This window comes from Schistocerca cancellata, chromosome 1 (genome assembly GCF_023864275.1).
Source record: "Schistocerca cancellata isolate TAMUIC-IGC-003103 chromosome 1, iqSchCanc2.1, whole genome shotgun sequence".
Lineage (NCBI taxonomy): Eukaryota > Metazoa > Arthropoda > Insecta > Orthoptera > Acrididae > Schistocerca > Schistocerca cancellata.
The window spans coordinates 770901439-770913984 of NC_064626.1; the positions used below are offsets into that span (position 1 = coordinate 770901439).

A 12546-nucleotide genomic window follows, 5' to 3' on the forward strand; every position below is an offset into this window, starting at 1 on the left:
AAGGAGACTCTCTTGAATGTAGTGTTGTAGAATTAGGAATAGCAAGGGCTACGGCTTCAAACACAAAATTCAGCTATCATTACTACAGAAAGAGAAGTGAGGTATAGAATTCTATGGGAATCCAATGCAAACAATATGATAAAGCAGTTAAAGGAAATAGCTTGGTTTCATAAGCACATCAGCAAAAGATTTTCATTGCCCCCTTTTTTTAAAAATTCATAGCACATAAAACAAAAACTGGCTCTGAGGCATACATATACACACGTCAAAAAAAGTTTTGCATCACCTTCGTTCCGAGAGTTCTGGAACCTGTACACAAAATTGGAATAGAAATCAACATAAACATCATTTCCTCCCTTTTTATTGCTCATGTAAACCACACATGCATGTTGTACCACCACATAGCAACACCTTCAGAGGTGGTGGTCTAGATTGCTGTACACACCGGTACCTCAAATACCCAGTAAGTCCTCTTGCATTGATGCATGCCTGTATTTGTTGTGGCATACTATCTACAAATTCATCAAGGCACTGTTGGTCCAGATTGTCCCACTCCTCAACGGTGATTCAGCATAGATCCCTTAGAGTGATTGGTGGGGCACGTCGACCATAAACAGCCCTTTTCAATCTATCCCAGGTATCTTTGATAGGGTTCATGTCTGGAGAACATGCTGGCCTCTCTAGTCGAGTGATGTCATTATCCTGAAGGAAGTCATTCACAAAATGGGCATGATGGGGGCGTGAATTGTCATCCATGAAGACGAATGCCTCACCAATATGCTGCCGATGTGGCTGCACTATCAGTTGGGGGATGGCATTCACATATCGTACAGCTGTTATGGTGCCTTCCATGACCACAAGCAGTGTACATTGGCCACACATAATGCAACCAAAACAGCATGGATCCTTCACCCTGCTGCACTCACTGAACAGTGTGTCTAAGGTGTTCAGCCTGACGGGTTGCCTCCAAATACGTCTCCGACAATTGTCCGGTTGAAGGCATATGCGACACTCATTGGTGAAGAGAACATAATGCCAATCCTTAGCGGTCCATTCGGCATGTTGTTGGGCCCATCTGTACCATGCTGCATGGTGTTGTGGTTGTACAGCTGGACCTCACCATGGATGTCTGGAGTGAAGTTGCACATCATACAGCCTATTGTGCACCGTTTGAGTAATAACGTGACATCCTGTGGCTGCACGAAACACGTTATTCAACATGGTGGCATTGCTGTCAGAGTTCCTCCGAGCAACAATCCATAGGTAATGGTCATTCACTACAGTAGTAGCCCTTGGGTGGTCTGAGTGAGGCATGTCATCGACAGTTCCTGTCTCTCTGTATCTCCTCCATGTTCGAACAACATCGCTTTGGTTTACTCCAAGATGCCTGGACACTTCCCTTGTTGAGATCACTTCCTAGCACACAGTACCAATGTGGACACGATCGAACTCCAGTATTGACTGTCTAGGCTTGGTTGAACTACAGACAACACAAGCTGTGCACCTCCTTCCAGGTGCAATGACTGCAACTGATCAGCTGCTGGACCCCCTCCGTCTAATAGGTGCAGCTCATGCATGGTTGCTTACATCATTGGGCGGATTTAGTGACATCTCTGAACCGTCAAAGGGACTGTGTCTGTGATACAATGTCCACAGTCAACGTCTATCTTCGGGATTTCTGGGAACTGGGGTGATGCAAAACTTTTTTTTGTGTGTGTATATTTGTTTGCAATGTTTACAGATCACCAAATAAAAAAAATCATTTTGTGCCCTCCCCCACCCTCCCCCCTACAGTACTCTTCTGCAATTTCAATAGATAGTGGAACTTCCCATTTCTCAGATGCAGGCTTTAATCCCTTGTGGCATACCATTCATGAAATCATCAAGCCAACCATGGTCCAAATTGCCCAATTTTTCAATGTTGATTCGGCATAAGTTGCAGAGAGTACTTGGTCACTGTCATCATCCATAAACAGCACATTTCAATCAACCCCATACTACCTTTGGTTAGGTTCATGTCTGGGGAACAGGTTGGCCTCTTCACTCTGTGATCCAGCATGCTGAAGGAACATGTTCATGAGAACAGCACAATGAGCATGTGAGTTATCATCCATCAAGATGAAATTGTCATCATAATGTTGCTGATATGGGCTCATTGTTGGCTGCATAATCTCGTCCCTGTATAAAAGAGCAGTGAGAGTGCCCTTAACAACCATGAGACGTGTGCTGTGGCCCCATGTAATGCCAACCCAGAACATAACTCCACCATGACCTTATTTCACTTGTGGGACACAGTGTTGGAGGCATTCACTATAACTAGGATGTCTGTAAACACTTTCTCTGTGATTATCAGAGTACAAACAGATCCAAGTTTCATCTGTAAACAACATCCGATGCCAATCCTGGGGTAACATTTCTGCATTTTTTGCCTATCTGTAATGGCGACCATCATGTTGCGGTGTATGAAGTGGTGCTCGCACTGGTCATCACGAATGTAGATTTGAATCATGCAATCATTTTGCGACAGACTGATGTTATACATGATATCCTGCAGTCTCTTCAAATGCTGAGCTCAGTTCTGGAGCACTCAACCCATTGTTCATTGTCCCTTTGGCTCAAAAGCTGTAAATATTGATCATCCTGTGCACCTGTCCAGCATGGATACCCTGTATGGTGTAAGTCTCTAACACTACCTGTCAATTGGAACCATTTCCAGCTCAGCAGTTATTGTAGAACACTAGTAGACATAGTAAATTCATCATTTGATGGTTGTGTATTTCAAAAACAGGCTTAAAACTGCAGAAATAACACCTCTGTATAAGAAGAGTGCCAAATGTGGAACTGTTAATTATAGGCCAATTTCATTTTTGTCAGGCTGTAGCAAAACTCAGGAAAAAGATGTTCCTTAGTAGATTAGCAGCTTTCTTAAATAAAGAAATGCTGATGAATGACCCAACACATGAGTTCTGAGATGGAAAGTCAACCTTGTCAGCAATTTCTATCTTTTTAAATGAAGCACTAACAGCAATGGATGATATATGTGTATCTGGTATGTTTCTTGATCTTAGTAAAGCCTTTGACATTATTGATCATGACAGTCTCTTGTGTAAGTTAAGTAATTACGGAATTACAGACCATCCTGAACCGTACTTCCAATCGTACCCCAATTATCACATGTTCCATACCCAGGAGGATCGCCTCTGTTGTGGGTCTATGGAATGAATAATTAATCTAATCTAATCTAATCTAAAATATTACCAAAATAAAATTCAAAGACAATTAAATTCAGTTAATATCTAATTATTACAGAAAATATATAAATTATATTTTAAAAATGAATTATGGAGACCCACAAAGGTCTGATCTGGGACCAGTCCTATTTCCACTGCATGTAAATGACTTGACCAATACAATAAACAACAGAACCATAGTGCTCTTTGCACATGAGATTTATGTTCTAATTACGTCACAGACTAAGGAAATTCTTTGGGAAATTGCAACACCAGTAATGAAGAGTTCAGTGCTGAGATTCAGGGCCACTTTTTTTTTTTTTTTTTTTTTTTTTTTTTTTTAAATGAGAGTAATACAAAATTTTTTAGGCATGCATTCAGGGGGATCTAACTAAATACAATTACATATATCATTAGAATTCTCACTCAGAATACAAGCTCATTAGTGGTGACAGGGTAGACCTCATTTAAAAGTTGGAAAATACTGCCTCTACCTTGTTTGTACAGTATATATATGAAATAGTATTCTTTGCAAAAGCAGACATCTTAAAAAAAAAAGAAAAGTATGTGCAAGTCAGTTTCAGTGTTTGTTGAGTGGTGATTGTATGCTATCAGGTGGTCTGCAAATGTTGAGTGTGAGCTATTGCTTTTCAGTGCTCTGAGGTGTTCTGTGTACCTGGTTCTGAAATTCCTGCATGTTTGGCCACATATACAGATTGACAGCAATTGCAAGTAAGTTGGTATATACCGGACTGGCTGTATTTGTCAGTGTTGGTGGTATTTCTTCCAAGTCTGCTTTGTATTGTGTTGTTGGTTCTGTATGCTATGCTGAGTCCTTGTTTCTTTAGTATATTACCCACCCTGTGTGTGACTTTGTTGTTTGTATGTCATCATGTGTCATTTGTTGCTTACTGTCTGCTGATTTGTTGTGTGTTATGTTGTTTGTTTTGTGTGTGTTTCATGGTGACTGTTGTTTGTTTTTGTATTTTGTTGTTTATTTTGTCTACTCTCTTGGCAACATATCCATTCTCCTGTGCAATTTGTTTTATTGTGTTCAGTTCTTGTGTGTAATCATGTTTGTTCATGGGTATTTTCTTCAGTCTGTGAAGTAAATATCTGAAGCTGGCTTCTTTGTGAGTAATGGGGTGACTGGATTAGTTATGAATAATGGTGCTGGTGATTGTGGGTTTTCTGTAGATTGTGAATTCATGTTTGTTGTTTCTTTTGTATGGTGAGATCTAAGATATTAAGTTTTTCATCTGTTTGTGTTTCAATGGTGAACTGTATTTGTGGGTGGATGGAGAATACGTTGCCATGATCTTCTTTTATGCGAGGCTGTGGTTCATCAATTAAGCAAATTATGTCAACTACATATTTGTACCAATATATTATTTTGAACCACAGTCTCGCATAAAAGAAGATCATGACAACATATTCTCCATCCACCCACAAATACAGTTCACTGTTGAAACACAAACAGATGAAAAACTTAATATCTTAGATCTCACCATACAAAAGATACAACAAACATGAATTCACAATCTACAGAAAACCCACAATCACCAGCACCATTATTCATAACTAATCCAGTCACCCCATTACTCACAAAGAAGCCAGCTTCAGATATTTACTTCACAGACTGAAGAAAATACCCATGAACAAACATGATTACACACAAGAACTGAACACAATAAAACAAATTGCACAGGAGAATGGATATGATGCCAAGAGAGTAGACAAAATAAACAACAAAATACAAAAACAAACAACAGTCACCATGAAACACACACAAAACAAACACAACATAACACACAACAAATCAGCAGACAGTAAGCAACAAATGGCACATGATGACATACAAACAACGAAGTCACACACAGGGTAGGTAATATACTAAAGAAACAAGGACTCAGCATAGCATACAGAACCAACAACACAATACAAATCAGACTTGGAAGAAATACCACCAACACTGACAAATACAGCCAGTCCGGTATATACCAACTTACTTGCAATTGCTGTCAATCTGTATATGTGGCCAAACATGCAGGAATTTCAGAACCAGGTACACAGAACACCTCAGAGCACTGAAAAGCAATAGCTCACACTCAACATTTGCAGACCACCTGATAGCACACAATCACCATTGAAACTGACTTACACATACTTAAAACTAAGAGCAGCTTATACCAAAAATTAACAATAGAATAAAACTATCACGGAAAAACACCAAAAAAAACTCAATGAATACATCACATCACTGTGCAATAAAAACCTCTTCGCCACAATAGAAGAACTATACAAATAACACCCACACCAAAACTACTCATTGGGGTGGGGGGGGGGGGGGGGGGGGGGGGGAATTCATTCTCCCTCCTTCCCTATCTATCTATCTATCTATCTATGTATCTATCTCTCTCTCTGCCCCAGTCCTGAACACACACACACAAACCAAACACCACAGTTGCCAAATACACTTCAAACTCATGCCCCTCACCCAGCCAAACACGCTATGAAACAAATGAATACTACGCAGCTACAACAACATGTAATGGCAGTGAAAACTCTGCCTACGTTTTGAAAAATTGGAGAAAGTGCAGTGTCAAGCGACCATAGGTCATGAAATCTGACTATTCACTTCACCAACAACATATGAGAAAGCATCACAATATCAAAACCATAAGTTACTCACGAAAAACGTGATATGTACTCATTTCAGTTTGTAAATGCATAATAAACAGAAAAATGAAAATTATATTTTGCTGTTGGCAGATGAGAAGTTGTAGATTGTGTAGCAGAATAGCTACCAAAATAAATGTCCAGTAGTATCATATAAGGTATGTAAACTAATGCATACATCCATTATTTTTGCCAATTAGCTATAAACAGAACTTCGACATAATGTTATAAACAACACATAGTGCATAATATTTTACAACAATTATTCATTCACAATTGTTAATATTATGTACCAAAAGTTTCATTAAATGTTAATGTGTAACAACAATTTTACAGTTAGAAAATAAAAATAATTCACTGAAGATAACACTAAATGTGCTGAAACTTGTCTGGGTGAAACAAAACAGAAAAACAGTGTCTTGCATAAGGCAGAATTTCTCTTCCCATTTCGTAGCAAGCACGGACATAACAAAAAGAACTGTAACACCACAAGATGGGTACAAGAAAATTTGAACACAGCTTGCCTGCATGGCTTGAGCACTGTCACTACTTAACCACAATATAGTTGCTAATTTAGGATGCTCTATATTGCACTTCTTGTTCTTCGACCATTCACTGTTTCTATTGTGCTTTTTTTCACGGCTTAGTACAACTTCTTAGATGCTTGATCTGTGTTCAGTTTTTGATGGGCCATCCACTGAGCCATCTTACCACTTCAGCTACTCAAAAATATCGAAGACAATGATGTTTCCAATAGATAAACAATGCCAAAAGAGCCTGACAAAAGAAAAAAATGATCAAAATTTTTCCAAAAGTTTACATAGGAAATAACAAATATTATGGTGTCAAGTCAAATGAAGAGGACTTCAGCACCGTGACTGAATGGCAACGCCCAGTTGAATAGTGCCTTCAAGACTAGTGACTTGGATAGAAGCATCAACGCTTGTTACTTTGCTTGTATGCTCTGAGTGACACAGACTTGGGAACTCTTATACTGAGGAGATTGCTTATTTTGTATGATGCCCTTTGCTTTTAACATTTCTGTGTAATTGTCAAAGTTAAGTATTGTCATTTACTTTTTTGTAATAAAACTCATTAAATGGATTTGTTTGAATGTTTGTCTAGCGAGCAGTCTTCCTAAATCCCACATATTTGACAACGAGCATGGAGACATGATATTTGATGACAATGCTGGATATAATAACAAACTGTTCATAAACCAAAAATACTGTAAAGATCAAAATATGTTACAACAGGAAATTCATACACTGCTACTGCACAACATACAAAAAAGCCTTAATACAACAGCTAAATTCAAAAACAACAGGACTCGCAGCAAGCCCTCTTAACTTAAATATAATAAATACATTTAAGGAATAAGAAAAAAATAAAATAAAATAAAAAGGGGAAATGAGATCAAAAAATCAGTTTTATCAACGTACACCAAAGTGCCAATGAAACTGGTATAGGCATGCATATTCAAATACAGAGACATGTAAACAGGCAGAACATGGCGCTGTGGCCGGCAACACCCATATAAGACAACAAGTGTCTGGCGCAGTCATTATATCGGTTACTGCTGCTACAATGGTGGGTTCTCAAGATTCAAGTGAGTTTGAACTTGGCGGTGTTATAGTCGGCACACAAGCGATGGGACCGGCATTTCTGAGGTAGCGATGAAGTGTTGATTTTCTTGTATGACCATTTCACGAGTGTACCGTGAATATCAGGCATCTGGTAAAACATCAAATCTCCAACATCGCTGCGGCTAGAAATAGATCCTGCAAGATCAGGACCAACTCAACTGAAGAGAACTGTTCAACATGACAGCAGTGCAACCTAACCACAAATTGCTGCAGATTTTAATGCTGAGTCATCAACAATTGTCAGCGTGTGAACCATTCAATGAAACATAAAAGGCTTTCAGAGCAGAAGGCCCACTCATGTACCCTTGATGACTGCACAACACAAAGCTTTATGCCATGCCTGAGCCCATCAACACCAACATTGGACTGTTGATGACTGGGAACATGTTGCCTGGTCAGACAAGCCTCATTTCAAGTTGTATCAAGTGGATAGACGTGTACGGATATGGAGGCAATCTCTTGAATCCATGGACTCTGCATGTCAGCAGGGGACTGTTCAAGCTGATGGAAGCTCTGTAATGGTGTGGGGCATGTGCAGTTGGAGTGACACGGGATCCCCGATACGTATACATATGACTCTGACAGGTGACATGCATGTAAGCATCCTGTCTCATCACCTGCATCCATTCATGTCCGCTGTGGATTCCGATGGATTTGGGCAATTCCAGCAGGACAATGGGACACCCCACATGTCCAAAATTGCTACAGAGTGGCTCTGGAACACTCTTCTGAATTTAAACCTTCCACCGGCCACCAAACTCCCATGCATGAATATTATTGAGCATATCTGGGATACCTTGCAATGTGCTGTTTAGAAGATATCTCTGCCCCCTTGTACTCGTATGGATTTATGGACAGTCCTGCAGGATTCATGGTGTCAATTCCCTCCAGCACTACTTCAGACATAAGTCGAGTCCATACCACGCTGTGTTGCGGCATTTCACCATGCTCAGAGGGTCCTACACAATATTAGGCAGGTGTACCAGTTTCTTTGGTTCTTCTGTGTGTGTGTGTGTGTGTGTGTGCATGCGCGCATACATTTTGTATGGTTTTACAAGTACACATAAGTATCTACTGTAAATGGAAATGTCCAAATTTGATAACCAGTCCACAGAAAATGCTCAAAGTGGGCACTCCTTAATAATGTGATCTATTGTTTGCAGTTCTGCTCCACAGTCTGGAGATGGATGGAAAGCACATTTCTTTACAGTGTAATCATATCTCCCTTGGCTCATCTTAATGTATTCCAGCTTTACCCAGGTTAGGTGTGGTAGTTGGAATGCCTCAACCTTCCTTGTTGGATGTTGTACCAGGTGGACGTTATTGGGTGCATGTTCATTCCATCATTGTCACCACTCGGGAGTCACATCGAAAGAACTGGTAATTTTTTAATTAATCAGGGGTGGTTTGCATGTTTTAAGATAAGTTGTTGGTTGATCTTGCAGGTCACCATGCAAGGGAGATTTCTTATGAGACGTGACCTTGACCAAGTTTACCTTATCTGCTTTCCTCCTTAGGTCTTGCGGAAAAGTATTACTGAAGAACAGGTAATCACTGAATTGGAGTAGATCTAATGTTATCAGTGTAAACTCTCATGGATATATTAAGCTGCAAATGTATCTGTGTTGTGTGGGTGCTGTTTTCCCATACAGCAGGGCAATATTCATATGCAGAATACACAAGAGCGAGTGCAGCAGAATGTAGAGTATTACGTCCACAACCCACCTGCTTCTGCCACTCTTGCGAAGCATACAAAGTTTCTCACAAAGCTTGGTGCACTGATGTTAGAATATCAGGGGCAAAATGATTCCTTGATTATTGGATTGTAGGTAAGGGGTGCAGCGGTTCCATCAAAAGTCACATGTAGCTTCTTTTGGGATTCTTCGTTAGTAGATCAAATGCAGTAAACTCAGTTTTATTTGGGTTAGTATAAAGTCTTCATTTATGAAAGTAATCACCCAAATTCATTAGATCATTTGTCAACAAATTTTCATAGCATACAAGATCTTTACTCTGGAAGACTAATGGTAGGTCATTTGCATACAGGATTTTGATGGAATGGATCAATTAGAGTCTTCTATCTGCTAGATTATCCATTCAGGAACACCTTAAAGCACCTATCAGAGAGCATGTTGTTCACTAAAAACGCTAGCTTTTGACACGAGAAGATTTCAATAAACTTCAAAACTTTGACATCAATTCCTCCCTCTGCACAGTGTCATAAGCTGCACAAAATCTGAAGCTTACTTGAGACCTTATTGAAACCCAGAGTCTATTAGAGTTGTCACTGTTAAGACATGGCCACAGCAGCTTTGATGTTTCCTAAAGCCACCTCTTTCAATGGCCTCTTGACTGTGATTTAGTACAAGCCTTTCTTGCAGCTTTTAGTTCATGAAGAATGGCGATATTGGTCGGTAGCGAGAAGTAACTGTTCTTTCTCCGCCTGGTTTCAGGATGGCAAATACATTACCCAGTTTGAAAAACTCTGGTAATTTTTCAGTTCTCTGAATCTCACTGGAACACAATTTTGTTTTAGGTCTAATGGTTTTAAGAATCTCTAGATGTATGCCATCAAAGCCAACAGCTTTATTTGCCTTTAGTTTCATCAATGAAATGCAATAACAGTGTGCAAAATCAGACACTGGCAGAAACAGAAAGAATGACAAATAGTAGATATTGATTTTCAAGATTTATTAGTCAATTATTTGTTCAACAACAAAAAACTCACCTGTACCCAGTGGCACAATAGCACATGCAGGGGATGAGCACTCACTATCCTGGCCAACATTGTCCAAACACTGTAGTACCCAGCCGATTGTCCCATCACCACCACAAACAAGAATTTTGTAGTCCTTGATATGACGGAACACATATAACCTGCAATTTAAATATTAATGAAATTATAAAAACATCTGTTTTTTTCATGGAGTTTAAATAACTTTTTCATTCCATAAAATGTGCTCTCTACAATGAACATCTCTAAATTTTAAAACTGTATACAGACTGTGCAGTTATATACATTCTGAAAGATAACCCTTAACAGGTTACAATTAAGGAATGACTTGCTGATGATCTTAAGATCCAAACAACAGTAAATCAAAAATGAGGAAAAAATCTAACTGTGTTCCAATTAAAGTTTTGCTATATGTGTAAAGCCTCTAATGTAATTTCATTCATTATGATATGTAAACATAGAAAATTAAGTCATAAACCAAAACAACAGAGCCTTCTTTCACACAGTTCATTGTTTGCAAGATCCTACATTCTACATAGAAGCTTTATCTGGTGGTAATATGTCTAAGTCAATACTTCGTGCATTGTGTCCTGGCTGTAATAATGCTAATCATTTATGAAAATAAACCATCGTATATCTGATGGATACTGTTTTGAAATGGAGCTCTACACACCATACACCTGGTTTATAGTTAGTTAAATTTTGTCAGTGCCACTGGAGACCAGATAAAATGCTGTTCAGTGGTGAATCACAGGCATTAAAGTGTGGGCACTCTGGCAAAAAAATGGCTAAAGGATTTTACACTTTGGCATGTTGGATACCACAATTATTGACTACATGTCCAGAATGACCCGTATGATGTCTACAGGATGAAGAGCTATGGCAGCTCTTGGAAAAGGTGACAAAATATTATTAAAAAGTGATAAATACTTTTTAAAAAGTGATGGAGTATTTTTAAAATGTGATAAATTATTTCCATAAATGGATATGGCACAAATGAATTTTTTCATTTTTTATAATCCCCTATCAAAAAGGCCAGTTAAGACCATCATAAATTTCTCTATTACATAATGATCCTGGATGGGGTAACACTATTTTTTTCTTTACACATGCAGGTACATTGGTAATTTAGTATTGGTAATCTTCAATCGCAAACAAAATTTATGTCACATTTTTACAACTAATGACATTCTGTACTTCAATATTGGAAATATTTTTGGATTACAATTTCTTTGGAGTCTTAGCAAAAAATGAAGTAAAATACTAGATTTTCTTTTCTTGGCATTTTTCTGAATAGTTTCCACCTCCATTTCTTCCAATCTTTCTTCTATTTTCATGATTTGTGCACCCTCAGGCATATGCTGGGCCAATTTTTCTGCCTTTAAATTATTTGTTTAGTCCTTTCTTCACAGGCATTTGACTTTGAAAACATTGCGTGAATTTAGTGAATATTTCTACAAATGAAATTGTGAATTGAAGCTCTGCTTTCATTGAAGGTTTTTTAAGCATTTACAGTGACGATGTAGGATTCTGACTTAACAGCAGCAGAATTCTTTTTTAGAGCTATATGCTTAAGCAGGTAATATTGAATACCATCCCACAGTTCCAAAATCCTATTGGCTGAAGGTCCTAAAGAAAGCCACCTTGTGGTTGTATGCCTCAAAAACGTGTAAACTGGTATGTTAAACTTAGACTTGCTTCAAATTCTTCCAAGTGAACAGACCATCACTCAAAGTAATTGTAAGTAATGACCAGAAATTCAGATTCTTCTCAAACTAAACACTCCAAAGCCTTTAAACAGGCATTATTCATTATACGAATATCGCAAGTTTTGATGTTTATAAGCTGTCTGCCTCAGGTCTCCTACACATAAATATTTAATTGCATAAAAACTGTTTTACTTCTGTTAGGTCCATCTGATTCTAACATAAAGCATTTATTTATGGAAAATCGGCCTCAGAGAATGCTTCACATAATTTCATATTAACATTCCACCATCTACTTTGTCAATAAAGAACTTCCTTGCCTGACGCATGGTTACACAACTCTTACTCTCCAACTGAAATGTAATGGTGTCAATGAAACTCAACGTGTAATGTGATGAAAATGCTTCTGCTAACATATTATCCCGGACATATGGTGCCAGTCCATCATTATTAGGTATCTAATTTTCTTAACAAAAGTGAAAAATATTCAGGAAGAGTATCAGGAAACATCTTCTTAAAAACTTTACAGATATAATTTGACGAATTCATAG

The 12546-nt window shown here is 38.4% G+C and overlaps 1 protein-coding gene across 8 annotated transcripts in view; it reads right to left on the reverse strand.

The window, feature by feature from the left end:
- The window catches only part of LOC126186955 (diacylglycerol kinase theta), a 703899-nt gene that overhangs the window by 109930 nt on the left and 581423 nt on the right, over nucleotides 1-12546 (reverse strand). For all 8 annotated transcript variants that reach the window (XM_049928254.1, XM_049928253.1, XM_049928259.1 and 5 more), the window contains one exon: nucleotides 10284-10432. In XM_049928254.1, coding sequence (XP_049784211.1) covers nucleotides 10284-10432 — 149 coding nt within the window. The remainder of the gene's footprint in view (nucleotides 1-10283; nucleotides 10433-12546) is intronic.